The sequence below is a fragment of the Rosa rugosa genome, chromosome 5 (genome assembly GCF_958449725.1).
Source record: "Rosa rugosa chromosome 5, drRosRugo1.1, whole genome shotgun sequence".
Lineage (NCBI taxonomy): Eukaryota > Viridiplantae > Streptophyta > Magnoliopsida > Rosales > Rosaceae > Rosa > Rosa rugosa.
In genome coordinates, this window is record NC_084824.1 from 53,554,143 (window position 1) to 53,578,853 (window position 24,711).

General features: G+C 36.2%; 2 protein-coding genes across 3 annotated transcripts; both read left to right on the top strand.

The window, feature by feature from the left end:
- Window positions 1–10,171: 10,171 nt before the first annotated feature.
- Window positions 10,172–14,220, top strand: LOC133711953 (uncharacterized). Of its 2 annotated transcripts, XM_062138022.1 has the most exons (8): window positions 10,457–10,686; window positions 10,911–11,502; window positions 11,871–12,175; window positions 12,274–12,374; window positions 12,541–12,621; window positions 12,745–12,801; window positions 13,285–13,360; window positions 13,828–14,220. In XM_062138022.1, the coding sequence occupies exons 3-8, from the start codon at window positions 12,115–12,117 to the stop codon at window positions 13,848–13,850; spliced, it is 399 nt and encodes a 132-aa protein (XP_061994006.1). In that variant the 5' UTR covers window positions 10,457–10,686; window positions 10,911–11,502; window positions 11,871–12,114; the 3' UTR covers window positions 13,851–14,220. The 2 variants fall into 2 exon arrangements, with proteins under 2 accessions (XP_061994004.1, XP_061994006.1); XM_062138020.1 differs by lacking the exons at window positions 11,871–12,175; window positions 12,274–12,374; window positions 12,541–12,621; ... (1 more) ...; window positions 13,285–13,360; window positions 13,828–14,220 and having other exon boundaries at window positions 10,172–10,474; window positions 10,598–10,686; window positions 10,911–11,296.
- Window positions 14,221–16,446: 2,226 nt separating this feature from the next.
- LOC133712543 (splicing factor 3B subunit 6-like protein) lies at window positions 16,447–17,075 on the top strand. Its single transcript, XM_062138640.1, has one exon. The coding sequence runs from the start codon at window positions 16,550–16,552 to the stop codon at window positions 16,922–16,924; it is 375 nt and encodes a 124-aa protein (XP_061994624.1). The 5' UTR covers window positions 16,447–16,549; the 3' UTR covers window positions 16,925–17,075.
- Window positions 17,076–24,711: the final 7,636 nt, after the last annotated feature.

Sequence of the window (24,711 nt, forward strand, 5' to 3'; positions counted from 1 at the left end):
ACTTCACAGGGCTATAACTTTCAAACCGCTTGGAGTTAGCAAGAGTCCATATATTCACAGAAAGCTAGCAACGTCAACTTCTACCTCCAATTGGTATCTCAGTCATCTGACGCTGCATCAAACAGTTATGAGGCTTGAAACATGGCCTGACGACACATAGTCATCTCCGAAGGTCGTGAGCATGAGAGGTCTACAAGGGGGAGATTTTCTATACACTTCCTCACTTTTCTTCCTTTTAATCTTTTGATTTCCTTTCTTTACCCTTCTATTATGCATTGTTTGATTTAATTTGCCATACATTGAGGGCAATGTATGATTCAAGTGTGGGGGAAGGGAATTTGTCTAAATTTGAGTCTTATAAAAAATAAAACAATAAAAAAAAAAATTTTTAAAAATTTCGTTAGTTATGTTCTTTCTTTTGGAATTTTTTAGTTCTTGTTTCTCAATTTTCGTTTTGTTTTCGAGTCTTAGGTTGCCTTTCAACTGTCTGGGATGAACTTATATCTCTGAAATTATAGGTAAAAGAGGATCACAATATTGAGATGATGTTAAAATAAGTCTTTGGTTAATTACGATATATATAAAGCATATGATTGTGTAGTAGATATGGTTTTCGTTGACCTTGGTACAGAATTTTGAGCATGTTGATGATGAGTTTGATTCATAATAACCCTTGTGAGATTTTGAGCCTATTTGCCATTCTTTGTGAGTGTTTATTGAAAAATATATTCTTATTTTCTTGGTGATGCTTAGTGATCTCATTATCTTTCTCTTTGATTGACTGCTTGCCACAGATTAAGTTTAACGGCCTCTAGAGATTACTAGAACTTGCTCTTGTACTGGTCAAAACTTTTATCAATACATGTCCCTGATTTCGGAAATGATAAAGGCACCTAGGAACTTCCACCAAAGCCAAAAATAGCCTGTGTCCCCAATTGTGTACACAAGATGTACACCCCTTAGTTCAACCCCTTTGAGCCTACATTCAAACCTTTTTCTTTCATCACCCTCAAAATCCTAACCTTTAAACCTTAGTATAATTATATCTCTACCCTTTGTTCTAAGGATTTAGTGGAGCTAATTCACGAGACAGACAAGATTTTGAAGGCACTACAAAAGAGCTGATGAGAAAGAATAAGTGTGGGGGAAAGACTTGTCCATGAAAAAAAAAAAAAAAAAAAGAATGAAAGAAAAAGTGTACGGCGAAAAAAAAAAATGTATGAAAGTATTTATGGATTTTAGTCCCCCCATTGTGGATAAGGAGTTTGTTTTGAATTGAAGGCCTAAGTACGATAAATTTGGTCTTTGTCCTATTCCACAAGTGTTCAAAGGAATGTTAGAATGAAGGGCCCAACACAATGACATCCGGCCTCAATAAAGACACACAAGAAGTTCAATGTTGCAAGATGCCTTGGTGACCAAAAGAAGATGTCTCAATGCTTCAATGAAGGCTCCACTAGGTTTTTAGAACACTTTGTGATTTTTCCTTACCCGTTCGTTTCTTTAAACCCCTAAACCTTGGCCCCATTACAACCTTAATTAAGACCTCTTTGATCCTTAAGATGGGCAGCCTTTGATCTGTGGAGATTGGTTACAAGAGTTGAGCATATGGTTCGGTCCGTTCGACAAGTAGTTGGTATCTTTCATGAGATCGTAAAAGAAAAAAATGCATATATTTCGACATAGCCTTTCCTTCTTTATATATGTGAGCTTTTTGTTTGTTGAAAATATTATCATCTCTCACATATATTTGAGTGAAGAAGCTTTTAAGCATTAGTCACGATCTGAGAGAAGAAAGAGTGGTGAATCCTGTGAGGTTTGAATCATACTTGTTGGATACATGCTGAGCTCCACCCATCACCATTGTCACACCCAAGTCTTACATGTTTATATGTGGAATATATGTTTTAATTAACTTTCGAATTATTCATGATTGATTCTTGGTTGCGTGCTAATCTTGATGCTATGAAGGTAAGAGATTGCTGAGACAACAATGTTGAAAGGCTAGTTTGTTTTGAGTCTAGAGTCTTTTGTTTCATTTTGATTGAGTCTTGTTAGTTTTGATTTTGCTAAGGGACTAGCAAAAGCTAAGTGTGGGGGAATTTGATAGGAGCATAAAATGCATCGAATTTATAGTTCAAACCTTTATACTTTTGCTTAGTTTATTCCTTAAAAAGATCAATTTAACTTTGTTATTTTCTTAGGTACTTTGAGGAGCAGTTAAGGAGAAAAGAGAGCTACAATGGTGAAATCAAGGCACTTCACAAGAAGTAGTGATGCAAAGGATGGATTCTGATCATTCATTGGTCCTAAAACTCAAGAGAAGATGGAGAGAGTTGCTGTGCAAAACAGTTGCAGAGAAGCAGAAAACAGAGTCTGCCTTATTTTCTTCTGTCTTGGGAAGCTGTTTTGAAGAACTTTCGAGTGGAGTTATGAAGAAAGGCCTAGCAACATTTGAAGATCATATGTTCTACTATAACTTCAGGCAAAGATTTAGTCCAGAATGATAAAGAGGAAGCCAGAGGCTGTGCTCAAAGTTGGTACCCAGAGAAGACTGTTTCCATCAGCTTTTTAGGAAGCTTTTTCAAGGACTTTTCTACTGAACTTAAAGGATGAAAATCATAAATTTCTCTGCCCAGATTTGAAGAATATATGTTTTAGAGAAGTTTAGAATCAAGAATCATCCAGAAAGATGGTGGGATGCATTAGTTATGATGCTGCAAAGATGAGCAGATGATAAGGAAAATCTGGAATTTCTGACAAGTCTTTCTGCGAAGCATTTTCAAGACCGTTGTTGGGCCACGTTTCAAGAAGCTTTCTAAAAGGTTTTTGCACGTTTTCGAAGAGTGACATCAGGAGTATTATGTGGCAGAATATCACCTTCGAATCTGCCAGGAACCCTTGTCAAACATGGAGAGGAAAATCAATCCTAGTTGAGAAAGGAAAGTGAATTAAAGGCTATATTTTCTGAAGATATTCTTGGCAGATTTTGGGACGAATTTTATTGGATTTTTGCTGCGTTATACTTATCAAGAGATGGTTAGGAAGACTTAAGGAAGGTTCAGAAGATGGTGTGGCAGCTAAGCAAGTGGAATTGGAGAAGAATAAGGAGAACTCAACCCGGTTTTGAGGAGAAAAACTAGGGGCTTGTAAACAATAAAAATAGGAGGCTTCTTTGCATCAAGGGGACAATATCATACAGATTTCACGCCTCAAAACAGCCCTAGCTCTCTGATTTTCGAAGCTCCATACAAGCATAAGGAAAAGAAGCCGCCAAAGTCGCCGTCTACCACCACCGTGAACATCGATCCATCTTCAAGCAACATCCACCGTGTCTCTTCACTCCCTTTTTCTGCGACTTTGTCCTTTTATTTTCAATATGTTACTGTGTGTTTACCTTAGAACAATGAGTAGCTAAATACTTTTGTGTTAGGGGCTAGTTTGAAGCCCTAAACTATGGTTCAAGTTTCATAATAAATTTCTATGTTTTAGTTACTTTGTCGATGAGATTGTTCTTTGGTTCTGGATTAGATGAATCTTTTATATGTATGTTTTATGTGGTTGCAAACATATAGGATATGCATGTAATTGGTGCTAGGTTAAATAGCAATTCACCTAATAGTTTTGTGATTTTAACCGAAGTAGTAAAACCTCTCGCCTAGGTGTGTACCAAAGATGAGGAATGCAACTAGACACGCTTGTTGTACTAGTTTGTACACTTAGATTGACATCCTTCCATATGTGCTTAATGCTTTAGAACTTGCTAAATGTAGGAGCCGCTTGTGATCTCTATGTTGCATGTTTTCAAAAGGTTCTAATAACGGCGCTTGTTCTTGTTAGAACATTATAGGGAAGTAATATAAGGTACTTAGCTTGCTTCTAGCTTTGTAACTTGGTCAATCTCTCTCTCATGACTTAGTAATAAACACAGGAAGAAAAATTGGAACTTGGATTGTGTTTAGTGGTGGATAACGAACTCCTAACTACTCATCATCATATTCACAAACTTTACTTTAAATTCATCTTTTGTTCTTACTTTACTTTCAGCACAATTAATCAACAATCCCCCCCCAAATTGTGTTTTTCTGTATTTTAGTTTTCTTTGTTTTGTAGGTTACATAAATTGAAGGTGAACCCTTGATCCTTGGCGTAGAACGATCCCTTACTTTCACTACTACAACTTGACAACAAAAAGGGTTTTAAATTGCGTGTTATTTTTAGCAGAGCATAATGTATACCAGAGTATAGTACTGATCGCATGTTCAAAGCATGTACTTTGCTTGGTACGCTTTTGATCCACATTTCCTACATGTGTCTCTAACTTTAACCTAATAATTTCATTCAACAGCAACAGAAAGAAAAAGAAAACAAGATCCAAGAAGGAAGTGAGAGAAAGACAACTACATTCAAAAGCTTCAGCCGATATGAGCAAGAGTACATGTGTAATATGACCTTAAGTTCGATGCCAAGCCTCCAGGTGATGTGACATAATTAAGATCCTGCAACATCTGGTGGGAATAGTACTAGGCTACTGCTAATTGAATCATGAATTTAGTGAATGTAGTTGCATGATGAAGAGGATCTCCTTTGAGGCTTTTCATCACAGATGTGTGCTCATTTTCTTGACAAATAGAGAATAATTATCAAATATGTTTCCTGATTGCATAAATATTGCAAGTTGGCCGAAATTATGTCCATATACATTGCAAATTCGGCGAAGCTCCTAGTTTCTAGATTCATATTAGATTTCTACTTCTTTTGGTGGTTTTCTATTGGTTGAATGATGCAAAATAAGTAGAGAAAAACCTAAACATCTAAGGCATGTTGTGCAATATAAATAGGGGGAGAGATTGACATTTTCTTCATCATCAAAACTCATAATCAAATTTGCAATTTCTCCACCTTTACTGGCCCCTCTCCATTGTGCAAGCATTGAAGCCGTGAAGCAAGCTCCATCATCTCCAACACATCCTTGCCGTAGCCTCCATCCTCTTGAAGATCATCTTGCGTCCTTAAAGTTCTTCAAAAGTGTAACTATGACCTTCTCTATTTTGTTTTTGGTTTCTTATATATGCTTGTAACGCAACAAACCCTAGCGTTCTAGGTTTTTGTTTTCTTTGGTTATTTCGAAACCTTGTGAGAATAAAGTTTATGCATTGATGTTTAGTTCTTGAAACCATGAAGCATGATAAACATTTTAGGATTTTCATAATGTAATTTGCGACTTCACCATGTGATGATGATTGTTTGTTGATTTTGTGCTTCAACCCCACCTTTTTATGTGTTTATCTTATTTGGTTCGAAACATATAGGATTTGCATATAATTGTTTCTATATTAAGATGCTAGCGTTTTAGGTCTTAATTACTAAGTAGAAACTTATGAACTTAGGTAAATCAACAATGAGATTTGCATGCTTGTATGGCGTTCCAACTTGTGTGTTCTTCTTAAATCAATCAAACTTTTTCAAAGCTTCTTGTGTTATCTATATTTTGTTATGTGTGTAGCGTTCAATCACTAGCAAGCATGTTTAATAGGATGAACTATGTAATGGCAGAGCAACACCAGATCATACCAGCTCAAGAATACAACACAAGTCACTTACACATTCATCATATGAGTTGGAGGAGAAAGATGAATCAGATGGTGATTCAGCCCTAACAAGAGCAGAACAAGTCCAAACTCAGAAGAGGATAAAACCTGAAATTGAAGACAGAACTTGTCCAAACAGAGCCAAGGCATTTCAGCCTTAACATGGCCACAACTCACAACAATGGCATGACTGACCAAACCCTAAAACCTCTGCTCACTATACCAGCTTTAATTGTACAAATTAACCAATAGCGCAAGTTTTGTCTTTCTCTCTAGGATTCCCTGTATAATCTGGACCACTACCTCTTGTATAAATAACCCACTGTTGTAATGAAGAAAGCAAGCAATGATCAATACAAATTTCAAATTTCTTTTCTCTCTGTTCATCCTTGCAATACATTGCTTCAATTTATCACTATGGTGCGTTCATCTAGTTAATAGCAAGCATGTTTACTACAAAGTGATAAAAACTTTGTATGCGCGTTCATCTCTGTTCTTGATTGATTTCTCTTTTCATTATATTTTGATTCATGATTTATGCTTTGATATCTTATTCTCGTGTTAATGGTTGCTAACTTCATCTCTACTATCTCATTCTCTTAAGTTATCATATCAGATACTTTGGACCGCAAACAGTGCGTATAGTACTCAGTGTAATTTGAGAACTCAGTGTATAGTACGCAGAAATTGTATTTCTGGTCTTACTGTTTATGCTTTGTTAGAATTGTAGTTTACGTATTTGAGATGATCTGGCTAATATATTTTGAAACCCCCTTCCTGTTCTTGGAACTTGTAAGAGGGTGTGTATGCCATTTAGGTTTGCTAATAATGACAACATATATCAGTAGTCTGGCTTGTGTCACATTGTTTATATAAAAAAACAATTTGGGTGGCTGTGCTGCCCCATGACTGAGATTGTAGAGCATTTGGTAAAATTGGTCCATGTCACCTCTAGCCCGCCCTGTTACACTCACAGAGCCAAGCTTGGCAACAGAGTCAACAATAAAGATATTGTTGATACGGATCTTGCCATGTCCGGCACATCCCGAGTACCTAAGATACATAATTCCACAGAGAATACTCCTGCATCCCAACCAACAAAATTGTCAAATGAATTATCATCCTCATGTCTGGAGATACTTGATAGAGGTATCCATATATTTCTTCCATGCTCAGATTTTTGCCCAAGTATGTCTTATAGGGATGAAAAAACACTTTTGCAATGCCAATTAGAGCAAGTGCAGCGGTGGAGTTAACTGGGCAAAAAATGTCATTTTGATGATGTGTTGACCGGGTATATTGAAAAAGCTCCTTCCACCGGGCCTTGCTTGACCAGCCAAGCTTTGCCTTTTCTTGACCCAGGCCAAAAAAATGGGCAAGCCTCTGACTATTTTCTTGCCCAAGGTCATGGAGCTGCCAGCTCGCCAAAGAGGAGAACGTGAGTGATGTCAGGTGCGGACGCAAGGAGACAGACGCGGGAGTGGAGGCCACGGACCAATCGAGAAGCGCCATGTGGCCCAGCACCTTCTACATATCCGTATTTTGTCTTGTAGCGACATTGCTTTTGCGGCAGGGGACAGGTGGCATCGACCCGTTGGCTTTTCAGAAAATTTGAAACCAACGGTCCTTTAATCTGGGCCGTTGGTTTCAATTAAGGTGAACAATCCGACGGTGGATGAATTAATATTGATAGGAATTAATTGTAACGGTAATGTTCGGTAGAGTTTTGACCAGTCTTGATCGGTCAAGAAAAACAACGGGTGTAAACCCATGTCCAGTGGCAGTGAACAGTATCTTGACTGGTCGAATTCTTGACTTCTCGACCTTGACATTTCTTGACTACGGGTGAACTTTCTCTTAGACTATCATAAGTATCGCCATATTTGGTTTTGTCCGTAAGTCCCTTAAATTTTTTTGCCTTTCAAACTATCTTCAAAAGACCATAATTTTAATTTAGCATGCTTTTAATCTCATCATCATAAATAATAACATGTGGGCTTTAGTATCCTGGATATGGTTGGCCACTAGTAAGATATTGAGAATGAAATATTTCGTCTCATTTTTTAGTACAAGAGAGGCTGGAAGTGTAAATCCTTAAAGTCTTTGGAAGTCTTGCAATCAACAAGAGCCTTATAAAACTTAGCTACCTCCAAACAATTCGTCACATCCCTAGCAGTAAAGAAAATCTTTGCAACTCCAAGCAAAATGCTTGAGCTTGTCGCTTGATTGCATCACAACAATTTTAACCGCACCATTGGATATGTAACATTTTCAATATCGAATTTACCATTTTCTTTATTTTATGTACCAAGGTTGATAACAATATCTAGCATAATTTTTTGAATCTGAAAATGAGGTATGTTGATTGCAATTCATTTTGGATTTATATTATTGAGGGCCTCTATCACTGGAGTCTTTGAAGTCTCTGTGACCGACTGAGAAAATTTACCTAATTTTTCTTTTCCTTTATTTCTTCTGCAGCTGGATCTAGTTGTAGATTCCTGATCCAACTTTAAAGAGGACATATCTGATAGTTTGTTGATTTCTTCAGTAAGAAGAAAGTTCCAACCTATTTCTTTATCCTTATAATCCGGATACTTCTCATAATCATAACCTTGACGACGAAACGATACATTTCAAAGAGACATTCGGAAAATAGATCATAGAGTTTATGTGTGGCACATTGTCTTTGAGCATCCTATCTCCGTTCTTTTTTAGCTATTTAGATATATGACCAATACAACATAGTTATTTAGATTTTTCATATGTCTATTTGTAGGAGAATCCCTAATATGTTGAAACCCCAGTTTGGAATAGATTTTTTTTTTTTTTTGATAAACCTATCTATAAAGAATATAATCGTCAGATTATAAATACAAACAAGAGCTTTCAACAAAAATGCAATCCGATTGTTAAATCTACAACAATTCCAAAGATAACATGGTAGAAATGTCGTTCCACTTCTTCCTCTTTTCTAACTCTATCAACAACTAATGGGGAAAAAGTATTAAACATAGGACTCCAACAATCACTCAACAAACACCATAAATAAGGAAGAACACACTCATAAAATAGGGCAAATAAACTAAATTGTAGGCAAAAAACAAGTACGGTGGCTTTACCATATCATCAGTCATTTATTGGAAATCAAGTTAAAGGTTTGTGTCCACCAAAAATAAGGGAGCGTGCTCCTTCATATGCTTCTTCCATTTTATCATGCAGCAACTTCCACTCTTGTAGCGTCACGAAAGCAGCCCATGATTGCGTTCTTCTAGCATCACAAATGAACAAGATTTATCCTCCGGCGACAACATAGTAGGAAAGTTGTGTTTATAGTAATTATGCTATGTTGTAATCGAGTTACATATCATGGAACATCTTTGTCGGAGCAAGTATATATGGTGGGATATGCCTCCTCCATTTCTCTTGTCGTTCTATGAGAGTGATGTTCTGGGTCTTCCACAGTTTAGGTTTCGTTGACTTGTTTGTTTTGCTTGTTTATTCTTGAGGTTTTGGTTAGGTCCCCCTCCATTGTTATTCTCATTTTTTTGGCTTAATAAATTGGAGAGTTTGAGAGGTTGCTTCTCTGCTATCACTCATTGCATCAAAAAAAAAAAAAAACGAGTTACATATCAAGTTATTTTTCCATCATGTCACCACTATGTCAAACCAAATAAAGTTGCCGGTAGAGTGCTATTTGCTAGTTGGTGCCTTGTTGAATACATTTATGTGGTAGAGACTCAGGGATTTAGGCTAAATGTCCCCCCCCCCCTTTATATTCAATACACTATGTCAAAAAATGCTTCATACCATACCCCTCAGACGACAGAAGACGTTTTTTCTGTGGTCTGATTTTTTTGAACGTCTTCAGACAACAGATTTAACTATTTATGTCGTCTAAATGGTATCAAAATCAACACCAATTCAACTTTTTCAAGTTTGTTTTAATTTAGAGAATTCAGACAACAGATTCTGTTGTCTGAGTAAAGGGAAAAGTTTATCGGGACAAATTTTTTTTTTGGTTGAACGTACTAAAACTTAATGTGAACTATTTGCAAAAAAAAAAAAAAAAAAAAAAAAACAGCAGATGCCTAGCCTATACCCGAGTTTTCTCAACACTTGGTCAAAAAAACATAAAGTTTCTTTCTCAACCCTAACCACACGACAGCCGACCTCCTCTTCATCACCCTCATCCTCCGCCTCCGCTCCCATCCTCCTTCTCCGGCTCTGACGCCGGAGCTCCGCGGAACTCCACACTCCCGATCCAGCTTCTCTCTCTCCTTGGAACTTCCAACCCGTCTCGGCGTGAGGCATCTCTGCCTCTCCGGTCTTTCAAGCCCCACCCAACCCGTCAATTTGAACTAAGGTAATGGTATTCTTCTCAGTTCTCACACTGACTCCGTCCCTCTCTCTCTCTCTCTCGTCTGCCATCTCTTCCTCGTCGAAACCAAATTGGAGCTCAGATTCTTTAGCTCTGAGCAAAATAAATCCGCTCCCCACGGATGGGTAATTCTCTCTCTTTCTTGATCTGTCGATTGCTTTTTCATTATTGCTCCCTCCCAAACAGAAAATCTGGAAAATTTATTGGAGAAAGAATGACAGTGTCTCTTTCCTCTCTCGTTGATTTTAACAACGTCGATCTCTCTCTGTTAGGTTCCAGTGTCTCTTTCCTCTCCGAAACTATATACCTGATGTGTAAGGGTTGCAGGGGCGGATCCAGCCACGGGCTGGGTAGGGCTCAAGCCCCACCGGGCTTTTTGGGCTCAAAAAAAAAATTAGGTATATATGTTGGGTTTTATTTTTTCGGGACTACGGACTGCCGAACTCCAGCGCTGTTCCTTCACTTCTTCTCCTCCTCCCAGTCTCCGAGCTCCAGCCTCCAGGTATCTCTCTCTCCCTCTCCGTCTTCTTCTCCTCCTCTTGTTCTCTTCTTCATCGCCTTTATATTCAGATATACCCTTTTTTTGAAGTTACTGATTTCTGAATTCTGATCTTCACTTCTTCAGTTCTTCCGTTTTTCGGCGGCTCGCGGCTCAGCCCTTGATCAATGTTCAAAATTGCTGGGTTATTCACTCCAGTTACTCCACCGAAAGAGGTATTCTAGTAAAACTCAATTCATCTCCAAATTGATAAAACCCAAATTGAAATTGTTAATTCAATTGTTAATTCTGATAAATCCCAATTATTGGTGGGTTGGGTTTGCTGAATTTGTGCGTGTATGGAACTAAAATTTATTGGTCCCCAAATTGGGTGTAAAACTTTAGAACTGGTTTGGTGAAGCTATGTGTCTGGGGTTAAATTATTTATCTTTATGTACAGATTTGAAGAAGGGGCAGAGCAGTTCCGAATAGATGTTGCCCATAATCCAAATGATACAGAGGAGTCCAATTGGTGCTTTCTCTGTGAAGCTCAATTATATGGAATTAAGGAAGCAAGGGAACGGTTTCTTGAGATAAGTTATTGATACCAAGATAAGGGCTTTGTAGCTTTAAGCTTCAAACATGTCTTTTAGATGTCTATAGGGTCCTAACTCCTAACCGAGTATCTTTAAGAGGGGATTGTTGTTAAGAGATGTTAAGAATGCATTTGTCTTTCATGTTTTTGTGTTGAACCATGAACTGCCGAATTTGCAGCTTTTGTGTGTGTAATTCAATATTTCAGGCTAGTGTCAACATTTGTGGCTGAATTTTTTTTCCTTCCTCTGTTAGGAAGTTCAAGCCCCACCGAGCTTGTAATCCTGGATCCGCCCCTGAAGGGTTGTCTGGCATTTCCTGATATTGTCAATAATTGTGTAGGTTTTCAAGAAATGCAGATCTTGTCGCTCAGGGGTTTGGAAGAACATGGGTAAAGTTGGGAACTACATGAAAGAAAGTGTTTCTGATATTTTGTACCCCTACAGAGGGCGACCAAAGTAAGATGTCTTCCCGAAATATCAAATGAGAAATTTGATTAGCTTGCAAAAATATGATTAGCTTGCCAACTTGGCTTAATGCCATGTCTGTAAGAACTTCATTGCTACTTATGATCTGTTGTTTAACGATTAATTCTACGTGTTGTTATGAGTGAATAAACTCCAGCTTGCTATACACTTCTAGTGAATAAACTATGACGTATATGTGTTGGGGCTTTCCTTTCAGAAGTTGCTTTTAGTTTAAGTTTAGATACTTGATAGAAGATAGCAGCTTACAATAGTGACTAGATGCATCAAATTACAGGGTACATAAATTGGCTTTCTATTGTATTATTGACACTATGGCTAAGTTAAGCTATTCTTGGCAGATTCCTCTGGGTTTAGTTCAAGGAAGGGTGAGCCTCATTGTGTAGCCCCCTTAGAGAATTGGTATTGTTGAGAGAAGAATGCTGCAGGACACAATTTTGCATATCACAATTCTTGGCAAACTGATTTGTGTAATAGCTACAAGATTTGGGTATATAATTTTGCATAAATTCTAGATATCACAATTCTGACAAACTTGAATGGTTTTTGTTGGAAGTGCATGTCCAGCTTGTGTCAATTCCTGACATGTTGCTATATGTGCAGATATCTCCTAGGTCAAGAAGCTATGCAACTGGTATTTCAAATGGTAATTTTCTGTTGGAGATGTTCATGAATTGATTACTTACTGTAAATTTTTGGCTTGGCATTTGAAAGTTAAGTTAGCATAGTTTACTTTGTGATCAGTGGCTGAACTTAATAGCTGGAACATGTACTCAAGCTTAAATAAGAGCCATAGAGCACTTCCTTGGACTTCTAGAAATGATATGACGCTGCGTTCTGCAATGGTAAATTTATAGAGTTTATAACTTGAACAATTTGTTTGAAAATGCTAGTTTTTGATTATGTGTCTGTAACAAATGTGTTGGTGAGTCTGAAATGATTTATGAAAAGATGAATGTTACAATTCATTAATTGATCATTTCTTTTGTTATGTGTTTATCTTGTATTCAGGTTGTCGAGTTGCCAATCTTCTTGAATGATAAAAGGTTGCTATCCACACAAGTAAAAGCACCTGCCCAAGCAAGGCAAATGGTATGTTTATTGATTTGCTCAATTTATACCTCAAATCCTCAGATTTAGTTCTTCTTGTTAATATATTTTCCATTAGTACTTTACTGAAAGAACTAGTGATCGAACTTCACTGATGCGCATCAGGTTCTCAGCCAAAGCCAAAGGTTGCTGGTGTTGATTGGAATTTTAACAGTTGGGGAGGTACGCTTTATAGTTATGCAAAGCTGATGTCTATATTGAAGTTGTACAGTTTTCTATAGTCATACAACACAACACAATACAAAACACAAATGAAAACACAAATGAAAAATCTATGATTTTGCCACTAAACTATATAAGAGTATCAATGATATGGGCCATTAAAATTTGTGTGCTGAGTTCTATCTTTAAAACTATTGATGATATAAGAGTATTGATGATATAGTTTTACAGGAATTTACATATATAGAATGTGCTATCTAGCAACAGGAGTCTAGTGCTTTTCGTTGCCCATAGTTGATTAGGTTGGCAGCAATTTACCCCAAAGGCAGTTTCTTTCTTACTTTTGTGGCTTTCTTTCTTACTTTTTTTTTACCCTAATGAGATGGACTAGATATTGGATCCAACTATTACCTTGTTACTGTAGTTTTCTTTACCTTTTTCTATCATTCAAATGGTTCATTGCGTAAATGGCTTTGATTGCAGCTTGACTTAGAAGCAAGTAAAATATGTTCAAGAACACATTCCAATCTGGGTTTCTCTCCATTCCATGCAGCCTTTTGTATGTCTCGGCCTCTTTTGCTCTTGTGTTTTCAGTTTTCGTTTATCATACTTGTTGTAATCTTGATGCTTAACCTGTGCATTTTTCTGGATAATTAGGAGCAAACCTTTCCAGATATAGGATAAAGAAGGTGAGTCCGGACAAATCACCTTTCCAGATATAGGATAAAGAAGGTGAGTCCGGACAAATCACCTTTCCAGATATAGATATTTAAGCCCTGAGAACTAATTGGATTAAAACAATTAGCTGTCATGATTTCTCTCTGCTTTTGATCTTTCAATATGTTGCATAAAGTAATCAAATCACTTTGTGTAAATATGAATAGAACTTTGTGATTCATAGAAACATCTCCTTCACTTCAATCAGCACTTCTTTCTCCATTTCATTCATAATAGTCAACACCATAGCAACATGCGGGCAATCTTTCTAGTTTGGTTGATATGTGACTTGTTTATATGTACACACAGATGGGTTCACAGTTCAAGGGTAAGATACTAGAAGATAACATGGCTGGCATTCTAAAGCAATGGCACGGTGATGTGAGGAGGAAAAGGAAGAAGGAAGAACAAGAATCACAATCTGCACACGTCTTCTTCCATGGAATGGAGCTCCATGAGGCACAACATATGTATATGCAGATTTCTTTACTTCTGGTATGAATCAAATTAGTTATATATATTTGAAGCCTACTTAGTGTAACAACAACTTTGAAGAATTGGTCAAAACAATAGAGTACGGCATTTTGGATCTTTATTCCCCTTTAATGAGATGGACTTTTGGTGTATTGTAGATTACTTGTATTGTATTTTGGATGATGTTGGCTAGGTTTAGAGTTGGAACTATGGATTGTATTTTGGATGATGTTGATGCAATTAATGAAACATAGCCATCATTTTCAATGCAGAGTTTAGTCCAATTTTATGGTTTTGATGATTGTAAATGACTGATGTTGAAATGGTTGAAAGGCAACAGATATATGCAGGTTTATGTTGTATCAAGAAAATAGAAACAACATAAACAAATGATCATCTGTTGTTTCTATCAAGTTCAAACAACAGAAAAGTAGAGTTCAAATAGCTCTCAGACAACAGAAGTAGGTGTTGATATGTTGATTCTATCACGTTCAAACAACAGAAAAGTAGAGGTCAAATAGCTCTCAGACAACAGAAGTATGTGTAGATATGTTGTTTCTACCAACTTCAAACAACAGAACATAACTAAAACAATGGTTGAAAGTGCAAACAAACAACAGAAAAATGAGATTGAATACTACTTCAGACAACAGAAATTTGAGTAAGACTATATTCTAAGTGACATTCAAACAACATAAAACAACTAAAACTGTAGTTGGAAACCAAATCTAACCACAAGAATCAAAATTATCTGTAGTCCAAACAAATCTCAAACAACATAACTCATGGTATAAATGTTGTTGCGTATGAAATCAGTCAACATATAACTGTCATTGTTCTTCAAATCAGACGACAGAAGCATCAACTAAGCTTAATATTGGTTCAATCAAACGACAGAAACATCAAAAACTCCGTCATCTTACATTAACTACATCGACAGTTATTTTTTGAATCCGTTGATGAAGTGAATTTCCAACAACATTAATATGTAGTGGTATGGTGTTTCAGACGACAGATAGACTTCGATTCTTCAATATTAGGTACTTCAGACGACAGAACTTAAACTGAATCTGTTGTCTGAGTAGCTTATAAACGACGGAGAATATCTGTCGTCTGAATGGCTTAGAGACGGCAGCCACTTAGACAACAGATTTTTACTTCATCAGACGACAGATATGGTCTGTCGTCTGAAGCATTTTTTGGCATAGTGATAGTTTCATTAATCAATGCTTGAAGGCAGCCGCACCAGTCCTTTTAAAAAAAAAAATTTACAAACAATCATAATAAATCCTACATACATTTATCATCTTAACAAACAATCATAATAAATCCTAAATACATTTATCATCTTAACAAACAATTATCCACCAAAATCATACGTTAATCAACGACAATCGCTTATTCCAATATCAATTATAAAGAGTGTTGTTCTCCTTCATGGCCCGAGTAAGTCAAAATCCCCTCTAAATGTGCAATCTCCCTTTGAAGCAATTCCTGCAATTGACAAAAGAAAAGAAGAGTATTTGTAAACTTATAATAGATAGATAAAATAGAATTATGAAAATATGATATGCATATAATTGATAAAAGAAATTAAGAACCTCTCATATCATTACACATCCAATCTCGGGTGCCTATAAGAGTCTCCAAGGTGTCTGCATGTAGACTACTCCGATGGGAGCTCACAACTCTCCCACTCGTGCTAAATCTCGACTCCAAAGCAACGGTGAACAGCAGGATAGCCAAAATATCTCTAACCATGGCTTATAACTTACCCCATTAGCGGCAGTTCTACTTTTAAAAAAAAAAAAACCCCACCCCATTCCCACCCTTGATGGGGCTCGAACTCCTGACCTCTTATATATGAGACCAAAGCCTTACCACCCCACCAAACACACACACCCCGGCAATTCTACTTCTTGGTATTAAAGACTATCCCAAATAATCCTCCAACTCTGACTTGAGTTTTTTAGTAGAAACATATAAATCAATGGATGCCAAAGAGTCATCATCGAAATCAAAAGGTATTGAAGGAGAAATGGAAGATTGAGATGAAACTTGACCGAACTGCAAGCTCAGACGATAATGACTTATCAAGTTATGTGCCAAATCTCTAATTCTATAACTTCCGGTGAGTGTCTCTCTTTATAAAAAAAAAAAAAAAAAAAAAAAAAAGTACTTATACCTTGGATCCAACACAGTTGCAACATCCATCATGCCATGAATGATATTCCAATAGTTATCAAATTTCATTCAACAGTTTTTGTGTCATCAACCTCACTTCAAGGTCAAGGTGTTTGAAGTTTAACCAATTATTTATCCCAATTTTAATTTGGCACACATTCACACTACTGCAAACCGACACGTGTCCGTAATTGTAATTCTCATACGCGTATACGGTTTCCTTATACAAGGCGGTGACACTATATACGTACCTATATATAGACAGATTAATCCCAAATTGAAAAATCTCAGAAACCAAACAAACAACTCACCTCTGCAAAATTTTCCCCTAAAACCCTAAAGAGCACAACTTTTCCGGCTAGAGAGCTCTCCGATGGCCGCAATCAGTCTCCGGAAGGGCAACACCCGGCTGCCGCCGGAAGTGAACCGGGTCCTGTACGTCCGGAACCTCCCGTTCAACATCTCGAGCGAGGAGATGTACGACATCTTCGGCAAATACGGCGCGATACGGCAGATACGTATAGGTACGAACAAGGACACCAGGGGCACGGCGTACGTGGTGTACGAGGACATCTACGACGCGAAGACGGCGGTGGACCATCTCTCCGGGTTCAACGTGGCGAACCGGTACCTGATCGTGCTGTATTACCAGCAGGCCAAGATGGGGAAGAGGTTTGATCAGAGGAAGAAGGAGGAGGAGATCGCTAAGATGCAGGAGAAGTACGGCGTCTCCACTAAAGATAAGTAAATTGAGATCTTCTTCTAGCTCAAGAATTTCTAGGGTTTTATGTTTGTTTGTGTATTTCGAAATTCGGAGGATTATGTAATATGATATTTGGAATTTTGAGTAATCCGCTTGAATAGATATGCAACAGATAATGATATCTACTGTTTGGTTATGTAGAATTTGTTCTTCGTTGTGGTATTTGGGATTTTGGTGATACTGGTTTCGGAGGTTTCGATAGATTGGCAAAATTAACTAGGATGAGTTTAAAAAGACCTTCATACTATTCAATTTCAACATTTGGATCTTAGCTTTTTATTATATCCGTATATCGTATTAATCGTGCTGATTGAAAAGTCACTGGACATTTAATTGAATTGGGAAAACACTGTAGTGTACAGATATAACACGACACAAACAGAACAGAAGTCTCTCATATGAGAACTTGTTAGATAGGCCCCAAAGCCTTTTGGGTCTTCTTGGAAATAGAAGTCTTCTTAGATTGTTCTGCATCCGCAGAAATTGTATTTCTAGTCTTACTGTTTTATGCTTTGTTAGAATTGTAGTTTACGTATTTGAGATGATCTGGCTAATATATTTTGAAGCCCCCTTCCTGTTCTTGGAACTTGTCAGAGGGGGTGTATGCCATTTAGGTTTGCTAATAATGACAACATATATCGGTAGTCAGATCTTTTAGGTGCTTCGATAGATTTTTGCAATTATATCTATAGGTTAGGTGTGTCTGATTACGAGTATTGTCTCTAACTGTCAAAGGTTGAAGTAGGTACTTGCAGAACACAGAATGATCGGTTCTCTAATTTAATCATATATTTACATGTTAATCTATGCATATATTGGAAATTCACTTCAGCATACCACCAGATCCAAGTCTTTTCTTAGGTTTATCACGATTTAGTCAGCCTGCTGCTTGATCGTCTTTCGATGTCAAAAGCTACTTGCAGTGTCTTGTGATGTAGTAATCACTTAAGCATACCACCAGATTGCAATCTTCTCTTAGGTTTATCATGAGCTAGTCAGCCTGGGTGCTACTTGATTGTCTTTCAATGTCAAAAAAGCTACTTGCAGTGTCTTGTGATGTAGTAATGTTGTTGTTTTCTATTTAATTAATGGAAGACTTTGTCTTTTTGTTGCGATATCAATGTACAAATCCTGGATTTCCTAATATAGTCATAGCTATAGAAGAAACACAAGGAGTTGGAATAGGTGGAGTTTTATGTTACCTCCCTCTAAATCAGATGCCTGTTCATCCTGCATGGTACTGATGAAGTTTGCAGCATTTTTTAATGGAAGGGCAAAGATTCCTCATGGTAGAGGATTATAAGTTAGAAGTTAGAACACTACTCTACCCTCTGTCAGCAATAGTTATTCTGGCTATGCCTTGTCAAGACAGTTCTGAAGTAAAGTATCTTGACATTTGCAGTATTGCCTAAAATCAACTGAAACTTTAGATTGATCAAACAATTATTGACTACAATTTTAAGATAGAAAGTTAATTTCTATCCACAATGTTGAGGGTTTTTAGATTGTTCTTTTAGTCTCCAATGGGGGTGGGGAGGACTTTTTACAAGTGTATTTTTGTTAATTTTGTACACATCAATTCAATATTTGAAAGATAAAGATAAAACTTCTATAAGATATCCTTGCATTCAATCTTCATTTGCCTCGACAAACCAAACCAGTAGCAATTAAGAACTTCCTAAGTTGTTATGAACCTTGTGGGGCGTACTTGGAATTTAGAAGTCTTCTTAGAAGTATGATTACTTTTAGTTAAATGCGCAGTTTGGATTACGGATCCAAAAAATCGTACAGGTTTTTGGTCAGAGAAAACAGAAGTTCATATTTGTGGAAGTTGGTGGCCATTTTGTATTCGTATTGAGATTGCATCTACTAGAAGAGTGGAAGTGACTGTTCCATCCCATAAGTCCAGCCGATAATTATGTACTTGTGAGTGCTCAAAGATTTTATCGTAGTAGAGGGGGAGTATACCATTTTCGAGGTAGTAATGTCAATATGATTCGGGTAAAGTGAGTGGAATGTTCATCAACACCAAGGGTGGACTTTCTGATAAACATCCATTCTCGTTGAACTTAGTCTCCTGTTAAGTAAATTTTTTTTTAATAGATAGTCTGAAAACTTCTATGAAATGAATGAGTTCTTTCTAGACTTTTGTGTTCACGTAGGGTTAGATTTGTCTAAGTCCTCTTATTGTCTCTCTCAAGGTTGAAGTAGCTTGATCTGTTCAGTTGTAAAATGGGGGAGGAAAGATGACATGAGTACTGTAATTGAGATGAAATCCAACATTATCTAGTTTTCAGTTGTGGTTCATACCACTTCAGCTGAGCTGGCATCTGGTTGCAAATCTTTTGTTTGCTATCTCTCTTAGTCAGCCATGGTGCTGGTCCATTGTCTGTTAGTGCTAATGGCTACTTGCAGTTGGTTGGGATGTAATATTGTTTTTAGTTTTTCAAATAATTGTAGATATTTTCTGTTTTGAGTTGCAAAGGTTATATATGTTCAGATCCTTTTCTCAAAGTAGTCATGATTTCGTTTTGGCTGTGACAAAAAGAAACCACAAGGAGTTACAATTAACCAGATTTTTCATGGTAGTAGACCTGCTAGAAGAGGTTAGAAGGTTAGAAAACTGCCCTTACCCTTCTGTCAAACTTGACTGTCAAAGGAATCAGGTTGTAGTGACTTGACTACAATCAATACAACGATATTTTCTATAAAGACTGGAATAGCATTCTTTGTAACAATAATGAAATCTTAATGTTATGCCCTTCTGTCAAACTCATCTGTCAAAGGAATCAGGTTGTAGTGACTTGACTACAGTCAACACAACAATATTTTCTATAAAGAATGGAATAGCATTCTTTGTAACAATAATGAAATCTTAATGTTATGAGTCTAACTTCAATAGGTTTAAGTGATATATAGGATTTTTTTTTTTCTTTTCCTTTTTAGAGGTAGAGAAATCCTATTTTCAAATAGTATTAGAAGCTACAGCATGCTTTTGAATGTTGGGCAATGAGACAATGAGAAAGATGGCCATTATGCTGATGATTTTGCTGTTACGGCTGAGGATTTTGAAACAAAAATGGGAAAAATTTGCTTTTCTAATTCATCAATTTTTACCAATTTGCATTTAGTTAGGTTTCTTCCTCATTTCTTTAGTGTGCATGTGTTGATTCAGTTTTGATATGGCAAAAAAGTATGTTTATTTTGTTGAGTCTGTTGTTTCCTAACATTAGGAATTCAATTATGTTCCTATCTTTAAGAACTCATTTATGTGAGAGTACTTCAGTATAAACAATATGAGAAGATCCCACAGACTATGGTTATCTATTAGTTATTATTAACTGTTACCGTTTCAATTGCTTTTGTTTATGTGTTTCTGAGATTACTATAGATGTGATGTGTTGGAATGATTTGAAGGGTTTGGAGAATTTATGGAAAATTTGCACAGTGAGATATCTTGATGTTTGTGTGGTTAAATGAGATTAGTGCTTGTACCCTTTTGATTTTATTGGAATAAGAACTCTGTGGTTAGTGTTTATGAGGAAATTATGTGTCTGTTCAAATAAATGGTGGTACTTATATTTGAGGTATGGATAGCCCTACTTTACGAATACTAGTAAACCTACTCCCATCTCCTCAGGAGGAAATCATGTTTGTCTGGTGAAGTTGCTGAAGATGGTGCTGAAAGTGAATAAATTTCACTAAGGTTGCAGCAACTCTTTTTTGTTGCTTGAGAACTCATTTCAGTTGTGTCTACCTGTCCATTGGTGTGTATTTGGCAGGAGTAGGAGGATAGGATAGTATAAAGAGGAGAAGAAACCGTGCTTCCCCTGCCCCTCAGTATGTCATGCACTTTGTCGAATAATTACAGCTATAAGGTTTTGGGAGTTGATCGTAACAGAATAGAATCACTTAAGGAAGTTGGACAGGGTTAGACTCGTCTAATTCCATTTACCGTCAAGGTTGAAGTATGCTGACTTGATCAATGTCAAGGTTGAATTATGCTGGACTTGTTCAGTTCTAAAATTGCAGAGAATAAAGTCGATCAGTACATTAATTGATTCCAATATTAATATATTTCTAGTGTTCACTTGTGGTCTATCGTATGAGACCAGGAAATATGTTTCAACATTGTCTTGGATGTTGAAATGCTAGTTGATTGTTGAAACTACTTGTTTCTTCTTTCAACAACGGAAACAGACTTTTATGTTGGTGCTGTGGATGTTCTATAGGTCCTCAAGTTCCTATTGTAGTGGTCATTGTGTCTTCGACTGAATTTTCCTCTTAGGTAATTGTGATTCTTCTTCTCAAATTGGTTTGATTTAGGGTTCCAAACTGTAATGGGGAACTTGATTTAAGACCAACCACCAGCCTATAGGATGCGTCTTCCCCACAATCCACATACAGTAGCTCAGGGCATGGTACTAAAGAATACATAAAATTCATAATGATTAGTCAATCATTGACTGCAGATCAACAAATAAAATCAAGTCTAACTAGCCCCTCTACTTATCTTTTTATATTAGGTACCGGGAATAATCAATAATTCTCATGAAATCTCTTTGGTATTATGATACAGAACGACCGGTTGAACATAATCTCCAATGCCAGCCTTCGCATTTGAATGGTTCTTGCAATTGCAAGCGGAAGTATGAAGAAGCATTGGTGATTCAGGATCCTACATGAGGGTCTTGTATTGAACATTTCACAATGTAATTAATATATCAATACATGTAAGCAGAATGTTTTTTTATGCAATCAAATAACTGCAGACTGAAAAATGAGAAAAAAATCATTCAGAAGTGGACTGAAATGATTGTTGTTTGACTTAGATATGGACTGTCGACCAACTCAAATTATAAATAAAGGGGAGCTTATGGAAATTCAGAACTATAATGTACTGTAAAAACACATATAAACAAGAGCCCCTACCACATGAACTATATATTAGATATAGAGAAATTCCTTAATGCTCAATGTCAAATCAACTTCTAAGAAGAAGAAGAAGAAGAAGAAGAAGAAGAAACAAAGATGTTACTCTCTGGCCTCAGTTCAATTGCGAGTTGCCCTTTTCTCCTAAATATGTTTATTTTTGCCGAGTAGAGAAGTGACTAGCAAAAATAAACATATTTTGGAGACATTTACCAACTAAATTTTTTGTCGATATTGAGTAACTCCCAATTGACTAGTAATTACCATAGAAAAGTGATAGTGAGACTATGGTATTTGGAGACTCATATTTATACAAAAGCCAATATTAAATGACAGTTACACTCAAACTGAGCATTGCCTGAAACATCATTACAATGAAGCCTATAGACCCTAATGGAGGTGACTTCTGGAACTAATTGCAATTAAGTATATTAAATGCCAATAGTATACAAGCCTATCGACCACCATGCTGTCTACTCTTGTTGCCTCAAGGGATGACATTCCCAATACATATGAATTGAAAACCATAGTGTGATAATTCAAAGCCAAGTTCTTTTGCTGACCATCTAGAACATCTTTTTCAGTCAATTGCCAACATCCCTAGAATTTCTATATTCAATTTTTATATAGCTCAATTTTAGCTTATGGAAACAAAACTTTATAAAATATAAATGGCCACCAAGTGGAAATCCAATAAGAATAAGTAGTACATATATAAAGGGTTCAGCATATTCTGTAGGATATAAGGGAATTGGTCGTCTCAAAATGCATCATGAACCCTAAGAATGTATAATATCTCATCAAAAGAGAAAACCAGTAATAGATGTGACAGAAGTGGTCTCTGCATAAACGAACAAAGAAAGTGTATCATTAATAAAAGAGCAGCAAAATGTCAGTATCATGGTTGTTATGTATAAACAATTGAAGTCATTACACCATTTCAGCAAAGATTTGGTTGAGTTTTCTTGCTGGAACAATCAATTCCCGCACACAAAAAAGAGTGGTCCTGCTAATTTCATTCATCACTTCTGAATTGTACTATCAGTTCTTGTTTAGGTGTAAGATCTTTTTCACCTCAGTAAATTAAAGTCTGCTGCACACAATGTGATAATTATCTGAGTTTGATTTAATCCCACACTAGGGTACTGGACCTCTGCAATATATCACATTTATGAAGACTGTAAACACATTTATGCATCAGTAGCTGCACTGTTTCATAATCTTAGAGCTAGGCTGAGTTCAAATTTTTTCTGATGCATCACAGTTGATTTAATAACTTACTCAAATGAGATCACAAATTTGTCCTGTTATGAAGAAAATAATTGGGGTCTTTTGCCATTTTCTTCTTTCTTACAATAAATTGCAGTCAGTAGACTTGAATGCAAATGCAGGATCACTAGTAAGTAGTAACTACTATTTCATTACCTAATATATATTTAATTGGCTCTTAATGATGCCATAATAAAAACCCCATTTAGAAAGTATTGAAATCCAATTAATGTCATTTCAATACTTTGGTGATAAGAAAAGAAAATTGAGATTACTGTTTGCTTGCTTGCTTGCTCGGATGAAATATTGAAATATAAGACTTCTGGGTAGTGTTCATTTGGAAAGCAACAATAAGCAAAAATGCAAATTATAGGTCAATATTAACCGGTTTTTCCGCATAAACCTATTTTTGGGCTATTTGGCTCAGACAAAATGTAGAACCTCATAGAAGAAGAATTGATGTGACCTCTATTTTATATGGGGGGATTTAGATTTCATTAATCTAATTGCTTTCATCATTTTTGGTCCAATTGTAATCACCCTCTGATTCCAACTCTTCTCACACTTTGTTGCAAATGAATATGTTAGATTGAGTGAGACTTGACCGCTAAGGATGCTTTAGTTAATCAAACCATTCGAGAAATAATTGGATGTTGTCAGTGGTCTTGGATCATTTATTTCCTTGGTTTGAAATTATTCTTGATAGAATATTAGTCATTTGTTTTCTGAGTTTCTTATGTGTCATTGACTCATTGTAAAAGAAGAAATCAAAGGGTTATTCAAAGCAGTTTACTCACGTATCTGGCGCTAATAATCCGTAAACTTGTGATAATCTCGCTCATTCTATTACTAATATAACCATGTTGTATGAGAAGATGAGGCACCTTTCATGGTTGCTTCCTTATCTCTTTCAATGCTTATATTGTATCCTTCAATGAAACTGTTTTAGGCTCTTATTAAAGTCATTCTTCTTAGAAAACTTAGCGATATGAGAATAATTTTATCAACAAAAAAACAATTCACTCAAGTAATTTACAATTTTTTCTCAAAAAAAAAAAAAAAAAAGTAATTTACAATTTTTATAAAGAGAAAACTATTTAGAGGTTTTCAATGATATTATTTTAACGGTAATTACAATTTCAACACAAATATTTATTTGATACTTATTTGAAATCAAGGTAAAAGCCAACCATATCCCCATCTCCATCCAAAAAATCAACTGATCACAACTTGAGCATATATGCAAGTCTATGAGCTGACTCAATACGTTTTTGATCTAGGTCTATATGAAACTTGTAAACATTTTAAAACCACTTCCATGGCATCACATTCAAATTATATATCAATTACTAGACACATTATTGAGTTTGTTTTTCTTTTCTAATAAGTAATTATTCAATGTCAAACTTCGGATAAGCCAATATGTTTGTCTAAGCATAAAGAAACACAGTCATGAAACATTAATTTCTATGAAAATTGATTGAGACCATTTTGTTTTTGGCTCATCTAGATATATACATGGGTCATCACTATTGGTTCTTCTAGTTCATATAATAGTTGACGTGAAGATA